The following is a 27,032-nucleotide window of genomic DNA, read 5'->3' as shown; positions in this document are numbered from 1 at the left end:
CTCTGTTGGGCCCTTGAGCCAAGGCTTTAACCTGAAAATTGCTCCAGTGCTATACAATGGCTCACCCTAATCTCTGACCTTTAAAGGTCATGCAAACAAGCAGTTCCACCTCTGTGATTAATAAAGTGTATCAAATCAAAAAAAAAAAAATCAAAAAGTAAGATCTGCCAGTTTGGAGATGCTTAGACCCAGTTGTTTAGTCATCAGAATTTGGTCCTTGTCAAAGTCGCTCAGATCCTCGTGTTTGCCCATATTTCCTACTTCCAAAACATCACCTTCAAGAGCTGACTGTTCATTTGCTGTCTAAAATATTCCACTCCTTGACAGGTGGCATTGTAATTAAAATAAGCAATGTCATTCACTTCACTTGTTAGTGGTTTTAATATTGTGGATGATTGGGGTATATATTTGCTTATTTGTAAAAGATTTTTTTTAAATGTTTGTTTCTGAAAAATGAAATTGCATAGATGGTGTTTTGTCTTAGGAAAATAATATATATATATATATATATAATATAATATATTGCTCTACTTTCCCCTATTGTATTATTAATATGTAGCTTTAGAATGCCTATTCTCACAGACCTCTTTTTATAAGGTATTATTGTATATAACTTATCCCCTATCCCATATAACTATAACCTTAGGCAATTACATGTAGTAAAAAGACAAGCAGGAGTTAAGTTACACATAAAACAATGTATTATTGATAATATTCATAAATAATAACAAAATGCAAAGTACATTTGATTATTGGCAACCATACAACCTGATAAAATGGTGATGTGTAATTCAGGTGGCACACAGACTTGCAGTTACTTAAAATGTCTCTAGTTAAGGCATCATTGGTGCTCAGCTTTCAGCCTCATGTCTGTTCAATATGTCTGCTAATCCCAGTAGAATTAGAAATGGTAGGATGGAAAATGAGAAACTTTACATTGGGATCCATTTACAGGTCCTTCCACTCTGCTGGCAGAAGAAAGACATCAATCCTTGATTACTGAACACTGAGCATTTAGCATTGATAAAGATTCACATTTACTGTGTTCACTAGATTTGAATAAAGTTTGGAATTAGCCAGTTGGGAAGTCTTTTCTTATATGTAACCAAGAAGGAAAAGAAGTATCTTGGGTATATCATGTGGGTAGAACTTTTGTTGACTTTCTTAAGAGTATTGTAGTCCTTCTTTTTGTTTATTTTTTTAAACCACTTGTGTACCAGCCTTAACAAATAAATTAATATCTGAAGGTGAATGTTCATTTAAGTTTAAAATGATGTTTTTTTGACATATACAGTATATACAAGGTATGATCCACAAATTTCAGGAATTGTTAAAAGAAAAACTCATTATACAGCTTAAAGCAATTCCATTTTAGTGACATTCAAAATATTCCCCTTGAGATGCAGTATATTTGTCCCAGTGCTGCTTCCATTCCTTAATACATTTCTAGTACTCCCTTTTTGTTATTGTGTCTTCTGCCTCCTGTGATTTATTTTTTTCTTTCTCTATATTTCTGACACATTAGCAAAATGTTTTCCCTTCAGTCTCAGTTTTTGGAACAAATATAAATCATAGGGAGCAAGATCTGGTAAATTTTGGGGATACAAAGCAACCTCCATGCTGCTTTTTGTTAAATAAATAAATAAATAAATAAATAAATAAATAAATAAATAAATAAGACAAAATCGTTGACTGTCAGTGCCATGTGGGCAGGTGTGTTATCACAGTGCAAAATGCAACTTTGCATGTGGTATTGCTTGAGACACTTTTTTATCGCCTGATGCCTTTCTGCAGATGCTTCAGCAGTTCAGTGTAATGTCACTGATTGCTGTCTGTTTGTGGCAAAACTCTTTATTGATAAGTCCATTAACGCAGAAAAGCATGATCACCATTATCTTGCTATTTGATATGAATTGATGGTTTGTGTTTTTTTTTGTCTTGGATGCATCTCGATTAGCTCGGCATAATGCCGCTTGGCAGACTGATTAACAAGACTGTAGGCATATTCTACCTAGCGACATGTTAGTAACTTCACCCTGTTCTCGTGCTACTGATCAATTCCATGAATTTTTAGGTCCTCCCTCGTGTGCCTATGCATTGAGCGTTTGTATTTTTTGTATATTGGTTGAAATTAGTAAACTTCTTGAGCTTGTATTTAAGGTTTTAACTATACCAAATAATAACCAACAGGCTTAGCTTATAAATATAATTAACAAGAATAACATGAGTTGAAAATGTATTAATTCCACAATATCATAATGTACATTTTAATATGAAGTTGTGCACAAAGAGGCTCAACCCATGCATGTTGCATGTAGTCATCTATTACATATACCATTGGAGGAGTTGTATGTATATGCTTGTTTTTGCTGAATTAACATGAGAGACGCTATGTGTGTGTAGGGTGTCAGTAGTAATCATCAATTTACACTTATTTTCCAAAATATTATACTGTTATGAAGTGTTATTAATGTTCTGACATAACTCTGTTCCAAACAAATTGATCTTTACACTGTGGTAAAATCATACTATGTATCCAGTTGCTTCACTGGATTAAGTAAGTCATTTTTTGCATATATCCACAAACTATCTCTCTATTATAAAAAAAAATCCTGGGAGGGAAAGTCTAGGGAGACGAGACGTGATCTTCACGTGAAGATCACGGAAGACACTTAAAAGACCCGCGAGTCGAAAGAGATTGGCCACGGAGCGTCTTGCGGGGACCTTAAACATGAGACTTTGTGCCACGAGATTGACCCAAGACTGTCTTGTGGGGACGTAGAACATGAGATTCTTGCAAGACACGTCCTACTTAGATCCAATATCAAATAAGACCACGGGCAGCAAAATACTCAGTCATGTAAAGGCTTTGAGCACACACAGATCCTGGGCTCTTAGCGCATATAAAGAGTATAAGGACAATACGTTATAGATGAATAGTCAACAACTAAGAGAAGAAGAAAGAGCAGTGCGGAGAAAAGAGACTCAAAAGCGTTGGAGAGAAGAAAAAAGCAAAAAAGAAAAATAATAAACTAGATGCAAATTCAGAAAATAATGAAAGTAATAATCAGCCTGGAACAAGTGGAATTGGGAAAAAAAGCATGTCCAATCGGGCTCAGAATTAAAAGACAACGAGTTAAAGACAAAGTAGTACTTCATAAAGACGTTCAAAAACGTTGGTGCTATACACATGCATAGCAGGTTAGACATGAAAGCAGTGGAATTCGAAATGCTCAAAAAAATGACGCAATACAAATGCCTAACTTGCTCCCAGCTCTTAAATTAACGACAAGCAAAACATGCAGCTCGCCAGCAGCAGAAACCCAGCGGATGATCCAACTGCTCCTCCTTAGTGTGTGTTCAGCCGCATCCCCTTCACAATGCGAGCAGCGTTATATGTCCTGTGAGAAAGCGATATAACCATGCCTGGGGCCGGAAATAAAGGACAAGTATTGTTTCTGCAAAAGTTTTAAAGTAAAAGTGAAAATAGTGCATATGTAATAATTCCCATGAAACAAAAAATTTCTTTAAACTGTATATGCGGTAAACCAAACCCAGGGGTGGGCAAGCAGGGGGTGGAGCCCCCTAGTCTTTTTGTAAAATTGAGATAGATAGCATTTTGTCTGTATATATTGCAACTTTCAAGTGTGTGTATTTTAACAGTACACAATACTTGTAAGTTCAATGGTTTTTGTAGACATAATTTCCTTCTAAGTTTTGCTGGCTGATAATTTTTTTTTTCCCAGGTTGTGACCATTACTTCAGAACTGGCATATAATTGTCAGTCTGTCTGTATGTCACGTGTCATAGTGAGTTAGGAGGTTTCCAGCTGAAGATTAATGGGAGAAGGGCCTTTTATTAGTACAGTCCTAGCCACTTTTAAGTGTTGTACATTGTTTAATGCTGACTTCATACGAACACAATCATATTTCTGTGCACCAACAAATCAGTGTAATTTAATACATACAATCTGTATAGTACAAATTCTGTGTATATGATCTTGGCATGGTTAGAATTCAAAATGAAGTTTCTCTAAATGTGCCATGTTGCCATTTTATTGGTATGATTGTGTAAATGTGTGTCGTATTTATAGCATTAAGGAACACTGATTTTATTACTGTGCTATGATATCACTGCAGAGACGAACACGCCCTATCATTTCAAATAGTTTATAGTAGTAAAGATACAATTTGGGTTGTTTTTTTTTTCTTTTCTACAGTTAAAAAAAATTACAAAAATGTTTTAACATTGTATGAACAAGCAATTCAGTACAGCTTATTTTTTGTATAGACTCAGTGTGTACAGAAATCCACATTTACACAACAGTAACAGCAAGAACTAGGACACTGTTAAAAGTTTTCAGTGGGTAAACTGTTCATTATGGTAGTATTTATGTATAAAAATGATCTTTGCAATTTTTAATAAATTTAGGGTGATAGGAATATAATATGAACATCTTAAAATACTGAGCAGTTATTCACATTATAAACATCTCATCTCTTATCCACTTTTCCTGGTGAGGGTTGTGGTGGTTATAAAATTACAATCAAATTTGAAATTTAAGCAAGTGATTCACAAATCCTTTCTAAGAGCACCAAGTTATTTAGTCCCTTATTTAGAAAGATGTGTGTACTTAAAATGCGAATGGGAAGCGATAAACACTTGTTATGTTTGAAATTAGTGAATAAAATGTTTTATAAACAATCGTAGTTTCAAAGCCAGATTTTATCCTTGGTGCCAAAGTCTTCTTTCCCCCACAAAAGGTAACACCTTCCCATGTAAATGTTAATTACATATTTGTTTTGGGATATATTTTACTAGATATTGCTGCTTTACACTAGTGAAAAATCAAAACATTTTGTGATTTGTATTTGGGAGTCGCCATGGTCAGGGTGATGCAGCAAGACAATTGTTTGGTGGAAAGCAGATGAGAATATCCACGTCAGTCATCATTTTTTGTTTGAAGTAAATAGTTTAAATTTGGAATAAGTTGGATGTTATCCTAATTGAGTACATCTGATTATATTTACATCTAAATCAAGATATACTCGGTTATTCACTACATTATTTCTTGTAAGTGTTGTGGTGTTTGGGGGGGTTGCAGACAGAAAATGGCAGTACTACAGCTTTGTATATGAAAGCAATTGTGATTATTGCAGTAGCATTACAAATGTAGTCCAGTCCATGGTATTGTTTGCTTTGTAAAATTTGTTATTTATGGTAGAAAAGTTTAAATTATTCAGGTAAGCCCTGTGCTGTGCCTGAGGATTGTGCCTACTTATCCATAAACTTCAGTATTTTTAGAAACAATGTCATAATTTTCTTTTGTCTTGATTTCTTTACCTTGTATAATCAAAATGCAAACCTAACACCAGATTTATTTATTGTGTTCGGAGACTTGTATATTTTGTGGCATTGTCTCCACCTTTTTAAAAGGCCATTCAGCAGACTGATTTAAGAGTTCTGATGAAAACAAAACTTCTTTTCTCTTGTAGATCTGGAGCCTTTCATGTTATGTCATCGTAAGAAACAAGGCAGCAAAAGCCCCAGTTTAAGGTAAGAATACCAGTGAGTGAGTATTAACATATAAGGTTGTGCAACTTACTGATTTATCAAACCGCTAATAGGAATAATTCAAATACACAAACAAAGAATACAACTGAACTGTTATCCTACATGCCTTTGAGACCGATAGAAAGAACTTAATTTGTCCCCAGTTTGGCTTTTTATAGAAAGTCTTTAAATAAACACATAAATAGGTAGATAAGAGAGCAAATAAATGCTCACACACACTTTGGTCTGAACACACACCAGAATGACTATAAAGCAAGAAAATTAAGACTTACTGTTTCGCAAAACGCACTTTCACCCCAAAAATACTTACACTTTGTCAGTGGTCAAACAACAACATTAACCAGTAATTCACATCAAACCAGAAGGGAGACATCCACACAGCATGTAAGCCCTCATCTATCCATTTCACGTAATCTTGGCTGCTGAAATGTTACCATTAGGAATTAAAAAAACAACCATTTTTCACTTTTGCGTATCAGTTATGGATTAAATTTCATCACTGGCCATTTTATTTTAAATTTGTGTTTTTGTTTAGCAGGTGAATCAAGTATCCTAATGTCTGAGAAAATCTGTTCTGAATGATTTAAAGTTACACTTTTGTGTTGTCTGATCCCATTACCGTAGTGTGTGTCTTGTTGCGTTAAGAAACAGCAGTTTACCACCTTGCAGTGTTCAACTTTTGCAATGTTTCCCAAATTCTGTGTGTCAGTGATCAAACACAAATATCTACAGAAAAAAAAATTCTAAAAGATTAACTAATGTCTATAACAATGTTTATCATATTTGTCTTCAGTTATATATTACCCTTTTAACCAGTGTTTACTCGAATCTTTAAAGATGGTATGTGGCAGTGTTCAGGAAATGGCTTTTCTTCATGAGCATTGTGTGCCTTTGTAGATTAACAGAACCTGTAGTAAAATAATTTACATTTAATTCTTAGATTTGTTTTGTAATTCTTTTTCAAGAACTGGCTTTATCTTGAGTAGCCAGTGCACTGTATTATATTTTGCTTTGTTTCATTATTTATCTTAGACCACACATACAAATAGATGCCATTAGACTGAAGAACTAACTTTACTTCTTTATATTAATACAGGATTTAAAAGGTTAGATATACTCTGCTTTCTGTGCTCTACACTGTGACTATTTGACTGGAGAACCAGCGTAAATGATGTAAATCAAAAATTAAGGAAAATATACACATGTACATTCATTATGACCTGTAATTTGTGAGGTAGTAAATTAAGGGCTTTGTCTTTTATTGTATAAAATGGTCAAAGAGAGACATGTTAACTGACTGGCAGACACAGATGCTAGCAAGGAAGACAATACATACAAAGGAAAATTAAAAAGAAGTACAATGGTACCTCAGGACACTAACTTGGTCCGTTCCATAAGGCTGGTCGAGTTTCAATTTGGTTGAGTTTCCATTCAAATTTCCCCATAAGAAGTAACCTAAATAGGATTGATCCATTCTGTAACTCCAAATGATTGCTTATTTATACCTATATATGTACATAACTAGTGATTAAAAGTCATTTTAAAACCATTGAAATCAATGTAAAGAAGAGATGAACACATAAAACAAACAGAAATGACAATTTAACTATTGTAGCAAGCTGATGGCAACTAAATAGACTATATTTATGTAAACCTATCTAGTCTACTTTACCTTCCTACATATAATAAAATCATTTAAACAAAACCATTGAAGTCAATACAGTAGTACACACATTAAAATCAAACACATAAAACAAATAGAAATGACAATTTACATACTGTAACTACACTTTACCTGTGATGATGCAAGCTGGTGGCATACTAAAAGTGGCAGGAAAGGAGGATTTATGGAGAATTTACTGTTAGGAAGGGGAGTCACTTTCCATGAAGATGTCCGGTAGCTGCCCCCCTGGGGATGATTCTCTTGTTTTTTGCCTCTTTAGGCCACTTGCCTGAAATGGGCCATTGCATGATCATTAAACATATTTATCACTACTCTGTTGCTACTTTCTTGTGAGCATTTTCTTAATCTCCGTGCTGGAGATTTCATCCCTTCTCTCCTCCTCCTCCTCCTCATCCGCAGCTTCAGTTTCAATGTGCTGCAGCTGCTCCCTGTGCAGTTCTTGCAATTCTGCAGTAGTCTGCTCCGCATCATGGTCTGCTATCAACTCCTTGACATCCTCATTGTAGACCTCCAAAGCCATGGACTTGCTCAGTGAAACCATATCCTCCAGTACAAGCTCATCTTCTGATGCAAAGCTTTCAAAGTCCCGCTCTGCAATGCTTTTCAGCCACAGTTTCCTCCAAGTGGATTGCATGTTCCTGTAAGAAACTTTTTTCCATGCTTGGTCAACAAGCCAAAGGCAGATAAAGATGTTAAAGTGGTCTTGCTAAAATTTCCTGAGGGTCAACTGTGTATTGGTCGTCACACGTAAAACGTCAACAAAAGAATGCCTTCATACACAGTTTCTTGAAATTTGATAACACCTGCTGGTCTATGAATTGGATGAGAGACGTTGAGTTTGGGGGCAAAAACAGTAATAAAACTATTTTTCCTTCAACTCTGCCTTCAAACCTGCAGGGTGAGTGGAGCATTGTCTATTACAAGCAGGGCCCCAAGTGGCAGTTTTTTTCCTGAAGGTATTTCTTCACCGAGGGAGCAAATTCTTTGTGGATCCACATAATGAAGAATTGTCTTACAACCCAAGCTTTGCTCTTAGCCCTCCACATCACATTTAACTTGTTCTTCATGACATTATTGTACTTGAAGAAATGCAGATTTTCTGCATGATAGACTAGTAGAGGCTTCAGATCCTCACTAACATTGCCAGACAACAAGAGAGTAATCCCGTCTTTCACAGGCTTGCGTTGTGACATTTTCGTCTCCTCCTTTGTCATGTATGTCCTCTTTGGCAATTTCTTCCAGACCTTCCAGACCAGTCTCACTGTAATTAAACGTTTGGTGGGGAATGAAACCTTCGGCCCCCACGTATTCCTGAAACTCTGTTGCATAACTGTCGTAGTATCTTTATTATCACTCCCAGCCTCCCCATGCCTTGCAATATGGTGAATGTCTCTTCTCTTATGAAATTTTTCACACCTTCCACCCAACCCCAACAAATGTGTCAGCCTTGCTTTTTCGCAAATTATTGCCTCAGAAATACTGTCTCCTGCTGATTGTTTCTGGTGAATCCACACTAACAGTAACTTTTCTACTTCTTTAATAATTGGCCCTCTCAGTTTCAATAATGTTTTGACACCTTTTGCAACATATTAACACCTTTAATTCCATCTTTATTTTTCAAAAATGTACTTATCGTTGACTTGGCCATCCCATAACACTTCCGCAAGAGTCGACACACATGAACCAATTTCATATACCATTGTTATTTCCCTTTTTAGCTCAATTGTAACATGTACGAGCTTCCTCTTCACTTTGCTACTCTCACTGCTAACTTTCTTAGGGGTCACAGAAATTACTTTCAACAGGAAAACGCCCAAGAAAATAACATGTTGACAGAGAACACAGTTTCAGTATGTCTTTACAACACAAGATCTGCAGCAAGTCATAGGCATATACATGGTATGTAGGTTTATTTGGCTTTGTCTCTGCTCCTCACAGCTGCGTCTTGATCCATACAAGTTTTAATGTTTGTGTTGAGTTTTTGTTGAAGGTTGGGAGGAAAAAAAAATTGAACGACCTATTCGTGTTCTGAATTGTTTGAGTCTCTTAGTATTTGATATTATTATGAGAAAATATGACAGTTTTAATTTATTTATTTTAATAATAATATGTATATACATGTCTATATAATGCTGGTCTTTACTCCTTTTTGATGTTTTTAGAACATAAAGTTATCCTGTTTAATAAAACCCCTGTGTGCGTCCAGGTGTCCGTGTGTGTGTGTGTCTTCTGGTGAAATGTGCATGTGCGAGCCATGCCGTACATCGCACTGTGCCTCGCCCATGCGCATAGCACCGTGGACGCACACCCACTGGAAGCTGGGCACACAATGAATGGCCTTGCCACGACCGCGCTTGATAAGAAATAAAGGACACCGTTGCTGGGGAGATTGCTGATTGGGTAGTCCCGGCCGCGCACATAAAATCCATTGTCGGGGAGACGCCACACATACAATAATCAGCTGCACGCCAGCACAGATTAAAATACTTGCTGGGGAACTAAACAGTACTTGCTGGGAAGACGCCACAGGCACGATTATCAGCTACACGCCACACATTACATCAGTTGCTGGGGACACTCTACTGATTGCCCACTGTTGTGACAGAAAATTAGTCATATTACGGACATCAAAGCCAATGTTACTGTCAGGGAAAATTACAAGCATTTTACGGAAATACAAACCAGTATTACTGCGAGAGAAAATTAAAGACACACAATGCAGTGACGCATATTACAGCCACATACAAGTCAGTATTACTGTAAGAGAAAATATTACCGACGTATCTACTAACAACATGCCACCCAAAAAAAAGGACATGTCAAGTAGGACAAAAGACACAGACAATCAAATCCTATATAAGCAACATGTCCTGGAAGAACGGTCAGCTCAACAAGTAAACATCAACAAAAGAGGCTGAAAGACAAAGAAAAATACAAGCAAATAGATCAATTGAAGAAAAAGAAAATGAGCGTCAGAAAAATGCTAAAAGAGAGAGACTCAGAACAGCAAACCTTAGAAAAAGTTGGCATTTGCCAGAACCAGTATTCAGCCACGGTCAGTTATATGTGTATGTTGCATTATCAAGAGTTAGAAGTTTTCCAGATGTTGTTATCAAGGTTGTAGATGGTCCTGAACAAGGCAAACTGTTGCCAAACTCGGGCAGAATATTTACAAGAAATATTGTCTATAATGAAATTGTATAGAAAAATTTCATGAGATAAAAAAATAGAAAATTTTACCAAAATATCTTCTTCAGATATTGTGTCTTACAGATTGTTACAAAGTTTTACACTAAGGCAATATTAATTATACTTACTGTATTGTCATATACGTTTCTATTTTATTTTTATTATTATTTTACTTTAGGTTTCTTGCAAAAACAGAATGAGGTCAAGGTCCCTTTGCCATGTAATATAGACTGTCACTACTAATGTTTATGCACTACTGTTCTAGCGCCCGTTATTGTAACGGGCTTAATGTCTAGTACTGAATATTGCTTTCTGGTTTAAAATAATCTCAATATCAAATTAAGTCTTTATTGCCCAGCCCTAACAATCTGGTACTTTGTTAGCACCTTTATACTGCGCAAACCTCCAGGATAGTTTTAAGTCCCTCTTACAACTGTTTACTGGATATGTCTGAGATCTCTTTTACTTTGTGTTTCTGGTTGCCTTTTTGGTGGGACAAGTTTTACTGCTTTATATAAAGAGAAGTGTGTGTGTGTGCGCCTCTCTTAAGGTGTCTCAGTCAGACCCATTGCCACAGGTGTATAAAATCAAACAACTAGCCATGCAGTCTTCATTTACAAATGATTGTGAAACAAATGCATCGTTCTGAAGTGCTCACTGACTTCAAGCGTTGTACTGTGATAGGATGTCACCTTTGCAATAAGACTTCCTTGAAATGTCATCCTTGCTGGATATTCCCTGGTCAACTGTAAGTATTATTGGAAAGTGGAAGCGTTTAGGAATAACAGCAACTCGGCCACAAAGCGGAAGACCACATAGTCACAGAGCTGAGTCAACAACTGCTAAGGTGCATGGCGATTAAAAGTTAAACACTCTGCTGTTTCCATAGCTGAAGAGTTCCAAACTTCCGCTGGCATTAACTGTGTGGTGGGAGTTTCATTTCCATGGCTGAGCAGTCCAATGCCAAGCGTCAGATGGAGTGGTGTGAAGCACACCGCCACTGGACTGTGGAGCAGTGGAAACATGTTCTATGGAGTGGCAAATCACGCTTCTCTGTTTGGCAGTCAGATGGGAGAGTCTAGGTTTGCCGAATGGCAGGTGAATTTTACCTGCTGGATTGCATTGTCATCTGTGAAGTCTGGTAGTGGTGGGGGGGGGTGGGGTAATGGTGTGCGCCAGTTTTTCAGAGTTTAGGCTTGGTCCCTTACTTCCAGTGAAGGCCAATCTTAATGCTTCAGCATATCAAGACATTTTGGATCACACTATGCTTTTCCAACTGGAAAAAGTTTGAGGAAGGCCTTTTCTGTTCCAGCATGACTGTGCCCCAGTGCACAAAGCAAGGTCCATAAAGACATGGTTAGATGAGTTTGGTGTGGAAGAAATTGACTGGCCCTCACTGAGCCCTGACCTCAACCCCATCAAACACCTTTGAGGTGAACTGAAATTGCCAGCCAGGTCTTCTTGTCCAACATCAGTGCCTGACCTCATAAATGCTCTACAGAATGAGTGGGCACAAATTCCCACAGAAGTGCTCCAAAATCTTGTAAATAGCCTTTCTAGAAGAGTGAAAGCTGTTATAGCTGGAAAGGGGGGACCAACTTCAATAAAGTCCTATGTTCTTCAATGCAGTGTAATGAAAGTCCCTATTGGTGTAATGGTCCGGCATCCCAATACTTTTGTCCATATAGTGTGTGTGTGTGTATATATATATGTGCATATATAAAATTGTGCAGTGTTTAATATTCATGAACACCAGTTAAACGCCCAGTAAAACAGTGAATCGCATTTATTAACTTAACCAAAACGTGTGATGATATAAAATTCCATCAGTTTTCTTTTAACTGAGAATGGCAGTGGACAGTGGTGAAGAGGAGGATAGACTCTAACAGGAAGTAGAAAGTAAATCGATACAGACACTTGAACCAGCTGTCTGTAGTGCCAAATACACACTTTCACCAGTGACTTCTTGTGGCACTGTGCTTATTTAATTTCACAAACCTCCACCCTTCATTATACAGTAGTTAAAGGGTATGTTGCTTAACTTATCTAGATTTTTTTGTAAGCCAAAAAAAGGTGATACTACATAACATGACTACCAAAAACAAAATTATAAGCTTGGGCTGTTACATAGTTTGAAGATGTGCATGGGAATGGAAGCCTTGTATGTGCATGGATATTGATAAAATGCCCTTTATTTGTTTTATACGTTGTTCCTCATAAACTGCAATTGAAGGTTTAATTCCTTGCTCAAGGTAATGGGAATTAGTCATACTTACTTGCATAGCAGTATCTGTCAAACGATCAATTGATAAATTTCACTGAGGCCATAAGCTCTATGTTTTTTTTTTTCCCCTATTCAAGCATTCCTAATTCAAAGTGCCCTGGATTAGAAGGTTTGAGAATGCAACACTCTGAACACAATGGTCTCATCGAGTGGAAGAAAAAAAGCTACTCTTTAAAGTCTAATACAGAGCACTGCACAATGGTTTCTGATATGGTAGGTGATCAGTTTTAAAAAAAGAACATTGTATATTGTTTTACAGTCCTGAGTTACAGTCTAAATGTCTTGACTTATCCTTCTCCCGTTGATATAATTTTCTTTTGTACATATCATATATTTTTAAATTCCTTGTGTACAGCAGCCGAAGCAGAGTTATGATTACATCTTTCTATCCTTCTCTATTAGCGTGCCAAGCTGTTAGAAGCATCTTTTAAATATATTAATAACATAAATATACTTTTTGTGCATTAATCATAACAAGAGAGAGTTTTCCTGTACTAAACAAGATAAAAATACCTGGATACTTTATCAGGGAATCCATTGGTATTATGTAAGGCACTTAAAAACAGTGCTTTATACTAGGTTGAATATCTAAGTAGATTATCATCCAAAAATGCAGTAATTTCAGGTCAAACTGATTTAGATATCAACTGACTACTAAATGCACTTTCTTTCCATCATTCAAGTAGTGAGAAAGCCCCCAATGGCTAATCAGAGGTCAAACCTATTTTTATTTTGCAAAAATGTAAATTCACAGTTTCAACCATTTTTACATACTGTACATAAACATTTTTTTGAGTTCAGTACATGCTGGATGACTTGAACAGTTTTGTTCTTCCCTTTTTCACTTCATTCTCCTAAATTGTGTAGAAATATATTTTTAAGCTGTGTCCCCAGTCATCTGTTTCCATTGATATGTTTTATTTTATACCATTTTGCATCTAAATATTTTTCTGCAGGATTATTAAAATGACTAACAGTTATGGTCTTTTATACTTGGCAATTAAAAAGGTCAAGGTAACAGTATAAAAAAAAAAGATTTATTACATAGGATCTTAATTGCAAATTGTGCAGTATTGTGTCATCAGCAAATAAATATGTTCTCCTTCATTCTTTATAGCAACTTTCAGGAGGCAAAAAGAAAATGAAGCCTCAGACTGACAGGTAAGAGATTTATTCACCTGTTTTCACATCTGTCAATGAAAACAATCAATGCTGCTCCATGCAGGCTATATAAGAGAAGCCCTTGAAAGATAATACTTCCCCCGTATAACCTAAAAGAGCTACATATCAAAATCATACCATTCACTTTACTACAAAGGCTGCTCCAGCAAGAAGCACCTTGATTTATAGAAACGCTAAACCAATGTCCAACTGCTATCATGTGTGGGTCTTTAGATGTGCACAATACCAGGCAAACATCTGTGTGTTTTATGTATACATAAGTACATCCTGTGTATTTGAAATCCTTTTCAATTCAAATTTGATAATTTTCTTATTAGATATGCTCCACCGTATGTCTCAAGTCCTGCAAAGTGTGCTGGAGGGAAAAAAAAAAGCATATTTTACACAGTAAATGGCCTAAAATCTTCAGTCAAAAAGCAGTATTAGAGAAAGGGAACCTGAGTGAACACAGAGCTTAAATAATTACTTTCTTTATTAAATGAACAATGTTATTTAACATTTCTGTCACCTATATGAAAAAGTAATTGCCCCCATAGTGTCAATACTTGGTTGAGGCACCTTTAGCATCAATAATCACATCTAACTGCTTCCTATAATTTGATAAAACTTATCATTTTTTTTCTAAGTTATTCAGTAGAATTGCTTAGGTGTCTATGGTCATTGTCCTACTGTGTAACCCAATTACACGTCAGGTTCCCAGTATGGGACAAAATATTCGGGTACAGTGCAGAATTCATGGTTCCTTCAATAATGGCATATCTGCCAGGTTCTGTGGCAGCAAAGCTCCCTCATGTGGTTTTTTTTTAGGTATGATTTTCCTACTGACGAATTCTGTATTAGATTTACACCCAACATACTGGGACACAAGTCATCCAAAGTCTTCTACTTTTTACTTGTCTATCCAAAGAACATTATTCCAAAATGCTTGGGGGTGATCCAAATTTGTGCTTGCAAATGTAAGATAAGAACTGATTTTACCCTCGGAGAGCAGCAGTTTCCTTCTTACTCTCCCAAGAATCATATATACAGTGGTGTGAAAAACTATTTGCCCCCTTCCTGATTTCTTATTCTTTTGCATGTTTGTCACACAAAATGTTTCTAATCATCAAACACATTTAACCATTAGTCAAATATAACACAAGTAAACACAAAATGCAGTTTTTAAATGATGGTTTTTATTATTTAGGAAGAAAAAATCCAAACCTACATGGCCCTGTGTGAAAAAGTAATTGCCCCCTGAACCTAATAACTGGTTGGGCCACCCTTAGCAGCAATAACTGCAATCAAGCGTTTGCGATAACTTGCAATGAGTCTTTTACAGCACTCTGGAGGAATTTTGACCCACTCATCTTTGCAGAATTGTTGTAATTCAGCTTTATTTGAGGGTTTTCTAGCATGACCCGCCTTTTTAAGGTCATGCCATAGCATCTTAATTGGATTCAGGTCAGGACTTTGACTAGGCCATTCCAAAGTCTTCATTTTGTTTTTCTTCAGCCATTCAGAGGTGGATTTGCTGGTGTGTTTTGGGTCATTGTCCTGTTGCAGCACCCAAAATCGCTTCAGCTTGAGTTGACGAACAGATGGCGGACATTCTCCTTCAGGATTTTTTGGTAGACAGTAGAATTCATGGTTCCATCTATCACAGCAAGCCTTCCAGGTCCTGAAGCAGCAAAACAAGCCAAGACCATCACACTACCACCACCATATTTTACTGTTGGTATGATGTTCTTTTTCTGAAATGCTGTGTTCCTTGTACGCCAGATGTAACGGGACATTTGCCTTCCAAAAGTTCAACTTTTGTCTCATCAGTCCACAAGGTATTTTCCCAAAAGTCTTGGCAATCATTGAGATGTTTCTTAGCAAAATTGACACAAGCCCTAATGTTCTTTTTGCTTAACAGTGGTTTGTGTCTTGGAAATCTGCCATGCAGGCCGTTTTTGCCCAGTCTCTTTCTTATGGTGGAGTCATGAACACTGACCTTAATTGAGGCAAGTGAGGCCTGCAGTTCTTTAGACGTTGTCCTGGGGTCTTTGTGACCTCTCGGATGAGTCGCTCTGCGCCTTGGGGTAATTTTGGTTGGCCGGCCACTCCTGGGAAGGTTCACCACTGTTCCATGTTTTTGCCATTTGTGGATAATGGCTCTCACTGTGGTTTGCTGGAGTCCCAAAGCTTTAGAAATGGCTTTATAACCTTTACCAGACTGATAGATCTCAATTACTTCTGTTCTCATTTGTTCCTGAATTTCTTTGGATCTTGGCATGATGTCTAGCTTTTGAGGTGCTTTTGGTCTACTTCTCTGTGTCAGGCAGCTCCTATTTAAGTGATTTCTTGATTGAAACAGGTGTGGCAGTAATCAGGCCTGGGGGTGGCTACGGAAATTGAACTCAGGTGTGATACACCACAGTTAGGTTATTTTTTAACAAGGGGGCAATTACTTTTTCACACAGGGCCATGTAGGTTTGGATTTTTTTTCTCCCTAAATAATAAAAATCATTTAAAAACTGCATTTTGTGTTTACTTGTGTTATATTTGACTAATGGTTAAATGTGTTTGATGATCAGAAACATTTTGTGTGACAAACATGCAAAAGAATAAGAAATTAGGAAGGTGGCAAATAGTTTTTCACACCACTGTATATATATACTTTTAATCAAGCCTCTTCTCTTGGAGTCATGACCACTGAGCTTAGCTGTTCTTGGGGGGAAAACTCTTCTAGGATTCCTTGTTATTTCTTGAATGAGCGGTTACCGTTCTGTGAAGCTAATGTTGGCAGACCAGACTTTCTTGAGAAAATTTAAATTAAATTCCCAAAACCTTAGAAATGGCTTTGTAGGCTTTTACTGATTGGTAACTATCAAAAATGTGTTCCTCGTCTAATCTGGAATTTCCTTCTATCAAAGCACATTGTTTCTTCTAGAAACCTTGTGGTGACTGCTTCACCATTATTGTGATGTTCAGTATATGGTGAAGTTTATATTCAAAATGGAAGATTACAATCAGTTCTGTAGGTGTTCATTTGGCGGAGTCTAATTATCAATAAAGTCTGGTCATTTGTTTTTAGTGAGCAACTATAGGAAAATCACCTTTTCAAATGAGCAAAACACAGATCTTGAATAACTTTATTATCTATACTAATAAAAGGCAAAGCACTCACTCACTCACTCACTCACTCACTCACTCACTCACTCATCACTAATTCTCCAACTTCCCGTGTAGGTAGAAGGCTGAAATTTGGCAGGCTCATTCCTTACAGCTTACTTACAAAAGTTGGGCAGGTTTCATTTCGATATTCTACGCCTAATGGTCATAACTGGAAGGTATTTTTCTCCATTAACTGTAATGGAGTTGAGCTGGAATGACGTCGGGGGGGCGGAGTTTCGTGTGACATCATCACGCCTCCCACGTAATCACGTAACTGACAGTCAACGCAGTGCGTAGAAAACCAGGAAGACCTCCAAAAAGCACTTAAGAAAACATGCATTTTATAATTGAGAAGGCAGCGAAACAATAAGAAGTGAGCGAGTGACATATACTACCATATTCATGAGTGTTGCCAGCTCGGAAAGAAAGCAAGGTGTAAACCTAAACTTTAAATTAAGTTCATAGACAGGCTACCGCTGGCGTATCACATACCCACAGGTAATGCGGGATACAAGTTTAATGAGAGGACGCAGGATATAAACGAGAGTTTTGATCACTTTGTAACTAAGTTAAAATTGTAGGTGAAGGGGTGTGCTTATGCAAATTCCGAGAGACTGTGTTTGTGGGGGATTGACAGTTAAGGCGGGTGGGGGAGTCACGTCATCATCTCCCCTTCCACCTCATTTTGCTCTGAGCTGAGCTCCGCGGCTAACGCTGTTTCTCAAGCAACCGTCAGACTGCCACCAAATACTCACAGAAAAATCCACAAGTTAATACACACGCTGTCTCTAGAGTTTCTACACACTGAATCCTCCAGGCACTACTTACAAAAGGTCACATTGACAATCGTGTTACGTTATTTTTAAAATCTTTCCTTTTCTTAGCACAAGCACAGCTGAGAAGCTTGATGCATGTGCTCCATAACGTTGAAAAATAATGCATTTAATCACACTTTGCATTACAAGCAAAGGGGAGCTTTTGTCAATGCATGATTTCCTGGTACACGGATTACATTGATCAGCACATCCGATTCATTTTACCCTCGCACCACCTTAGTTTGAGAAGAAGTATGAAAAATATGAGGTTAACACAGAAAAACAGATCACCAATTCAAGCTTTATGAATAATCGATTTGCCATCAATAATTGTTTTGGTAAAGCCATCCTCCTTCCATTTTATAATTTTTCCGCCACTAGCCATGATTAAATGAACGGTAAAAAGTAAGAGCAAAGCGAGGGTGACTTATTTAGGCAGGCATATATATGACAGCAACACTCATGACAATGTCAATCATGTTACGTTATTATTAAAATGTTTCCTTTTCTTTTTCATTACTTCTTTAACACACTACTTCTCGCTCGGTAGCGGGTATTTTGCTATATATATATATATATATATATATATATATATATATATATATATATATATATATGAATGACCTCCAAAGAGCTGAGACTTTTGATATCATGAACGTGTCTGCAAACTGGGGTCTCCTGCCCAGCAAAAGTCGAGCAGCCAGCGCTGCAGCATAGCTGTGCCGCCTTTGAGACGCTGACTGCGCTTCTGCCTTAAGTCAAAGTGAGCACTTTTAATTTTTTTCATCCTCCCCCTGCGCTATAGCCCAGACAAGTGCAAACACGGGACCCCTTTTCTACACCACGGCAAAATAATATTAAGGCGATTCACACTTTCTTTTGCACGTATACGATTATCAGGTCCTCACCTCGAATTATGAAGACACGCACAGGAGTGGAGGACTGACAGTGCCATCACAGCCGATTAATGGCGGGACGCCTCACCAGTCTACACAAGACCCACGCACTGTCCCCAAAAGGCGATCATAACGCCAGCGAACACATCTCTCTATACTATATAAAAGAAAAAGGCAACTTTCCTTTCTTTACACCTTTTTCCTTTTATCCCAAACCAAAGCCTTTCTCTCTTAACACTGCAGAGGACACAAAACTAATTTTCTTTAAATGCCGGTAAGGCTCATTACCAGAGGTACAAATTTGAACGTTCACATAGAAAATGTAATTTCAATGTACCTGTACTTCTTAAAACGTTAATGTTTTACTGTTTAATAACTTATAGACTATAATTTATTATTTTTCCCTTGCACTCAGTGACCAAACCTATACACACACATATAGACACATACAAACATACACACAAGTATATGTATGTGTATATATATATATATATATATATATATATATATATATACACACATACATACATACATACATACATACATACACACACACATATATATAATTTGTGTATGTATGTGTGTGTATATATGATGTAGATAGGTATGTATGTGTATGTGTATATATATACTAGCAAAATACCCGCGCTTTGCAGCGGAGAAGTAGTGTGTTAAAGAAGCAATGAAAAGAAAAGGAAACATTTTGAAAATAACGTAACCTGATTGTCAATGTAATTGTTTTGTCACTGTTGTGAGTGATGAGTGTTGTTGTCATATATATATATATATATATTACAGACACACACATAAACATATATATATATATATATATATATATATATATATACATATATATATATATATATATATATATATATATATATATATACATACATATATACACACACACATATATAAACATATATATACATATACATACATATCTACATATATACACACACAGCTATTTCGTATCAGTGCAATACGCTGTTTGTTAAAACGGTTGACTCCCGCTCTTAGGTGCAATAGCAAATCAAATCATTCAGTTGTCTTTGCTCATATGTCATTTTAGAGCTGGACGCCTGGCATCTTTTTTTGGCCACAGGTTCGTTTCTGTTTGCTGTGAGGTTCTGTGTTGTGGAGATTCTCAGGATGGATTGCAGGTGCTCATCAGTGAGGCGACTCCTGTGTGCTGTTTTGTTAGTCTTTATCACTGAGAAGGGTTTCTCACACAGATATGTGCTACCAAACATGCACAAGGTTCGAGCCGCATGTAGACGGACTTTTTTTGTTCATCAAAGTCACCAAAGCGCTGTGCAAACTCAGTGCGCAGTGCGCTCAGTTTATCAGCAAAGTGCGTATTTGGGAACACCGTAGTGACGACTTGGTTTAACAGTACTTGGCAACAGGGAAAGTGGGGCAAGGTGAACTGGTGCATTTGTGTCTCCCATAAAAGCAGCTTCACTTGAAATCACTTTGTGATTGTGCACGGTTAAAACGTCCGCTGAAGTGTCAGATTCTTATTTAATTATGCTGTTTTCTGTATCTTCTGAATTGCATTCAGGTTACCCTGATGCAAGGCAGCTGAAGCGCTGCATTATGGGATCTGTAGTTTATTGTGTTACCAGCGCTTCATATACCCGGGCTTTAATAACAATAATACAGTATATAAAATGATCTCGCGGGCCGGATATAATTACACGCCGGACCGGATGTGGCCCGCTGCCCTTGAGTTTGACACATATGGACTAAATAGAACTTGAAAAGATATATTTTTTCAAATGTGATCGCGCAATTCAGATAGAGTTGACGCGCACTACAGCCTGCATGCCTCAATAAGTCATCCTCCTCGCTCTTACTTTTTACCGTTCATCTAATGAATACACTGAGTATGGCTTTACCAAAACAATCATTGATGGCTAATAAAGTATCCATTATTCGAGTATGTAGAGCGGATATATATATATATATATATATATATATATATATATATATATATATATATATATATATATATATATATATATATATATATATATATATATATATATATATATATATATATATATACCCGTATCGCAGCGGAGAAGTAGTGTGTTAAAAAGGTAGAAAAAGAAAAGGGAACATTTTAAAAATAACGTAACATGACTGTCAATATACAGTATTTGTTTTGTGAGTGTTACTGAGTGTTGCTGTCATCAAGGATTTGATTATCATTATTTCTTTCAATCAGGTTCGTATTTGTAGGATGTGTTGTGTTCAAGGTACATTCCGTGTTTGTCAATCGTTGTAAAGATGACAGGTTTCATTCATCGATTCATTTCTTACTGCATCAATAAACAGCTCGTCTTCTTCTTTATCTGAGACCTGACACACTTCATGCACGGGTTTTTTTTACACTGTCTTCCTTTAGCGGGACATTGACTTTTTCCACGGTGTGCTTTGTTTCCGCAGTAGCTGGATTTATGAATATGCTTATCAGGCGCTTCATATTTTTGCTGCCTTTTCAATTGTGTAATTGCTTTTGTTCAGCTCTTTGGAACTGTTGCCTTTTATCTGTGCACTGCGCCAGTTCAAGTGAGCCACTCGGTGTACATGCATCGAAGGTTCCCAGCTGTGCTGGTGCCATCTCGTGCTATGTCCATGGCTGTATTTAATGTTACCTTAGTCCTGGCACTTAAAACTTTCTCTCGCAGTTTCGCTGAGTTTGTGTCAAACACCACCCTGACCATCTCATCTTCCTCTCCATAAACACAGTCCTTCACCCGTGAATATTTACCCGTGGCAGTTTGCTATTGGATTGCGCTGACGGACGGCCTTATATGGGCAGGCACTAAATTACAAACGCCAGCGCAGCCTGTCTATGAACTTAATTTAAAGTGTAGGTTTACATCGTGCTTTGTTTCGAGTAGCAGAACTCATGAATATGGTTGTATATGTCACTCGCCGCTTCTTATTGTTTCACTGCCTTCTCAATTATATAATGCATGTTTTCTTAAACGCTTTTTTGAGCTCTTCCTGGTTTTCTATGTACTGCGTGATTACGTGGGAGGCGTGATGATGTCACACGAAACTCCCCCCCACGGCGTTGAAGCTCATCTCCATTACAGTAAATGGAGAAAAACTGCTTCCAGTTATGACCATTACGCGTAGAATTTCGATATAAAACCTGCCCAACTTTTGTAAGGAAGCTGTAAGGAATGAACCTGCCAAATTTCAGCCTTCCACCCACACGGGAAGTTGGAGAATTAGTGATGAGTGAGTGAGTGAGTGAGTGAGGGATTTGCCTTTTATTAGTATAGATGTGTGTGTATATATATATATATATATATATATATATATATATATATATATATATATATATATATATATATATATGTATATAGATATGAAGATATGTATGTATGTATGTGTGTGTGTGTGTGTGTGTGTGTGTGTATGACAGCAGCAATCCAAGCTTTGAGAAAACAGTAAAAAGGAGGCGTGTCAGACGTCGTGGTACATTTTCTGATGCAGCTGCCGAAAACAACTTCGTGACGCTGCCGCCAAATACACAAAACAATTACTTTGACAATCATGTTACATTATTTTTAAAATGTTTCCTTTTCTTTTCATAACTTCTTTAACACATGACATCGCTGTGAAGCTGGTATTTTGCTATATATATATATATATATATATATATATATATATATATATATATATATATATATATATATATATATATATATATATATATATATATATATATATATATATATATATCACAGCGACACTCATAACAGTGTCAAAACAATTACATTGACAATCATGTTACATTATTTTCAAAATGTTTCCTTTTCTTTCTCTTTTCTTCTTTAACACTACTCTCGCTGCCAAGCGGGTATATATATTTATAGATAGATAGAGATATATATATATATAGATAGATATGAGAACAACACTCATATCAATGACAAAACAATTACATTAACAACCATGTTACGTTATTTTTAAAATTTTTCCTTTTCTTTTCGTACCTTCTTTAACACACTACTTCTCCGCTGCGAAGCGCGGGTATTCTGCTAGTCTATACTAATAAAAGGCAAAGCCCTCACTGACTAACTGACTCACTGATCACTAATTCTCCAACTTCTCGTGTAGGTAGAAGGCTGAAATTTGGCAGTCTCATTCCTTACAGATTACTTACAACAGTTGGGCAGGTTTCATTTCGAAATTCTACGCGTAATGGTCATAACTGGAACCTATTTTATTCCATATACTGTAATGGACTTCATCTCGGGGGTCGGAGTTGCGTGTCACATCATCATGCCTCCCACGTAATCACGTGAACTGACTGTGAACACAGTACGTACAAAACAAGGAAGAGCTCCAAAGAGCGCTGAAGAAAAACACATACAAGCTTATTCATAAGTGCAGCTACTGCGGAAACAAAGCACAGTGTAAACCGTAAGTTTAAATTAAGTTTATAGACACCCTTCCTATTTGCGAGATACAAGTTTAATGAGAAGACACAAGGTATAAACGAGACTTTGGATCACTTTGTAACGAAGTTAAAATTGCTGTAGCGAGAAACATTTAAGTGCCGGGTCTTAGGTAACATTAAATAAAGCCGTGGACATTGCAACATCACACAAGAGAGCAGCTCACATGAACTGACTGAACGCAGTACGAGTGATCACTTCCATGCATCAAAGTTGTTCAAAAAACGCATTACACAATTGACAAGGAAGGAAAAGAATATTATCCGAGCTGAGCTCCACAGCTAACGCGGTCTTACGGAAGGAACTTTGTCACGCTGCCACCAAATACTCACAGAAAAATCCACAAGTTAATACACACGCTGTCTCTAGAGTTTCTCCACACTCAATGTATTCCTTGCATCCCCGTTATACCCTCTGATCTCCCATTTCAATTCAAATGCATCCAATTTCCAGTAAGGCTCCGCTTCGCGATGACAAGTAGTAAGTCTCAGGGACAGACCCTACAAAAGGTTGCCATTGATTTCAGGCAAGATTGCTTTTCTCCTGGACAACTATACATTGCATTTTCAAGAGTGAGCCCGCACAGCTTCGTCATATTACAACCGGAGTGCTGAACTGACAATGTGCTATATAAAGAGAACTATAACAATCGTAATAAACGAACAATAAAACAGCGGAGAACCCGTGGATTAAATAAAAAGGCAGCTTCCTTGGTGAAGCAAGGAAAAAAATGATGGCCTTATATGTCGTTCGTTTATAAAACAGCGGAGGAACTGTGTAAAGGCTGCTTCACAAAAAACCAGAGGAGCGCCTTATATGAGCAGGCAGTCAGCTAAAGAAGGGAATCAATAAATATCTATAATCGTAATAAACGAACAAAAAATAGCGTACAAGCCGTGGATTAAATAAAGGTAATGGGTACCTGAACAGTAAAGTAAGTCTCAAATAGCTACACAATAACTATAACTGTAATAAAGTACAGAACCGCGAAGCAAGGAGAAACGACGGCCTTATATGCCGTTCGTTTATAAAGCAGCGGAGAAGCTGTGTGAAGGCAGCTACACAAAAAAACAGCAGAGCGCCACACTCTGAATGTATTCCTCGCATCACTGTTATACCCTCTGATCTCCCATTTCAGTTCAAATGCCTCAAATTTCCAGTAAGGCTCTGCTTTGCGATGACAATTAATAAGTCTCAGGGACAGACCCTACAAAAGGTTGCCATTGACTTGAGAGAACATTGCTTTTCTCCTGGATAACTATACGTTGCATTCTCAAGAGTAAGCTCAGTGCACAGCTTGGTCATATTATAACCGGAGTGCTAAACTGACAACGTGGTATACAAAGAGATCCTTAACAGATAGTTATTGGTATATTTTCCCTCAGTTTAAAAAGGTTTTCGTTGTTTCTTAATAAAAATTTAAAAGCAGTACTTCGTCGCTACGAAGCACGGGGATTTTGCTATATACAGTATATATTTATATATGTCTGTGTGTATGTGTATATATGTATGTGTATGTGTGTATATATATGTATATTTATCTGTATGTATGTATATGTATGTGTGTGTATATGTAGATATGTGTATATGTATATATGTTTTATATGTGTGTATGTATATGTATATGTATATATATACAGTATATATATGACTGATAAAAGAAATGTTTCCTTTTCTTTTTCATAACTTCTTTAACACACTACTTCTCTGCTGCGAAGCGCAGGTATTTTGCTAGTTTAGATATATTAAGTAGAAATTCAGAAATAGTATTATATGTTTACTCTGGTTCCCTTTACAATGGAAGCTCGAGATACGAACAGCTCTGTATACGAGAAATTCAAGAATTCAAGATGCGAGGAAAGTATGAGCGAAAAATTCGGATCTAAATACGAGCATTGGCTCGCGTAACGAGCCAGGCTGTGGGTATGCGTGACCCATTTCCCGATCCGCCTCGACTCGGGGATTCACCCAAGCTGACGCTGCCAGCCCGTCAGCTCACTCAGTGTTCCTTGTTCTCCCGTAGCATGAGGATCTACGTGTTTGTGCGCTTGTGATTTCATTGTTTCGCTGTAGCAGTTCGCCATATAAGCGTATCCAAAAATATCGCGGACATGCAGACGGAGAATAGGAGCCGATTGCCCTCAAGAGGCGAGAGAGAGAGGCGCGCGAGCGAGATAAGCAGCGCGAGAGAGAAGAACCATCAGCTCAGTTATGATCACATGACGCTCAGCAGACAAAGTGTATCCATACTACTCGTATTGCAAGACATCGCTCGTTTTATCATGTCAAAATTAATTAAAAAATTTAGCTCCTCTTGCAAACCACTCGTAAACCAAGTTACTCGCAAACCGAGGTTCCACTTGTTTATATCATTTATCAGTGTTATTTGTGAGGAAAATGGATTTTTATGTTGATATTTTTGGGGGTGCGGAACGGATTAACTGGATTTCCATTATTTTCAATGGGGAAGTTTGTTCTAGATACAAGAAATTCGCTATACGAGCTCAGTGCTGGAACGAATTAAACTTGTATCTCGAGGTTCCACTGTATTACATTTTATCTAAAGATCTAAAGCCATTCATTGTGTCAAATACACAAAAAGGTTAACAAGAAAGGGAGCAAATACTTTCTCACAGCACTTTATCTTTAGAATCTGTGTGCAGTAAACCCTCGTTTATCGCGGTTAATCCATTCCAGACTCTACCGCGATAAATGAATTTCCGCGAAGTAAGATTTTTTATTTATAAATCGAATATTTTCACAGTTACATAGAAAACCTGTTTATGCCCTTCTAAATAAGTTTTTTAAAATTATTAGAGCCTTCTAGACATGAAGTAACACCCTTTAGTCAAAAGTTTAAACTGTGCTCCATGACAAGACAGAGGTGACAGTTCCGTCCCACAATTAAAAGAATGCAAACATATCTTCCTCTTCAAAGGAGTGCACGTCAGGAGCAGAGAATGTCAGAGAGAGAGAGAAGCAAACGATCAAAAATCAATAGGGCTGTTCAGGCTTTTAAGCATGCGAAGCACCGCCGGAGAAAGCAGCTGGAAGGAAGGGAGCAATGTGAAGGTAATCTTTCAGCATTTTTTAGAGGAGTGTCCGTATCCTCTAGGCCAGTGTGCGAACAGCCCCTCTGTTCACACCCCCCTCTGTCAGGAGCAGAGAATGTCCGAGAGAGTGAGAGAGAAAGAGAAAAAGCAAACAATCAAAAATCAATACGTGCTGTTCGGGCTTTCAAGTATGCAAAGCACCATGCGGGAAGCCTATCGTATATCATTGAGGAGTTTTATTTAATATGTAATACGTGCTCTGATTGGGTAGTTTCTCAGCCATCTGCCAATAGCGTCCCTTGTGTGAAATCAACTGGGCAAACCAACTGAGGAAGTATGTACCATAAATTAAAAGACCCATTGTCCACAGAAATCTGCAAACCAGCAAAAAATCTGTGATATATATTTAGATATGGATATTACATTTAAAATCCGCGATGGAGTGAAGCCACGAAAGTCGAAGTGGGATATAGCGAGGGATTACTGTATCTATAAATCTTTTATGTCTGCTGGTAGTTCAGTCTGAAACTTAAAAAAGCCATCCTGTGCATCCTACTGCAATAGAAGCATAAAATAATGCTTAAAATTAAAACGGAAATCTGTGCTAAATCAGTCACTGGTAATGGGGGCAGAAGTAATTTGTTTCTACTGCCAAGCATTTTTCATGGATGTATGCTTCATTGTATGTTTACTTATCACTTTGTGCAAAACCTCCCTGAAGCATCTGGGA

The 27,032-nt window shown here is 37.3% G+C and overlaps 1 protein-coding gene across 2 annotated transcripts in view; it reads left to right on the top strand.

Moving 5' to 3' along the window:
* zcchc2 (zinc finger, CCHC domain containing 2) overlaps nt 1-27,032 on the top strand; it is a 159,339-nt gene that overhangs the window by 99,725 nt on the left and 32,582 nt on the right. For both annotated transcript variants that reach the window (XM_039753206.1, XM_039753205.1), the window contains exons 5-7: nt 5,496-5,556; nt 12,809-12,944; nt 13,849-13,892. In XM_039753206.1, coding sequence (XP_039609140.1) covers nt 5,496-5,556; nt 12,809-12,944; nt 13,849-13,892 — 241 coding nt within the window. The remainder of the gene's footprint in view (nt 1-5,495; nt 5,557-12,808; nt 12,945-13,848; nt 13,893-27,032) is intronic.

The sequence above is a fragment of the Polypterus senegalus genome, chromosome 5, assembly GCF_016835505.1.
Source record: "Polypterus senegalus isolate Bchr_013 chromosome 5, ASM1683550v1, whole genome shotgun sequence".
In the NCBI taxonomy this organism is placed as follows: domain Eukaryota; kingdom Metazoa; phylum Chordata; class Cladistia; order Polypteriformes; family Polypteridae; genus Polypterus; species Polypterus senegalus.
Note: the sequence above shows the minus strand (reverse complement) of the source record. Positions and strands in the feature narration are given on the sequence as shown.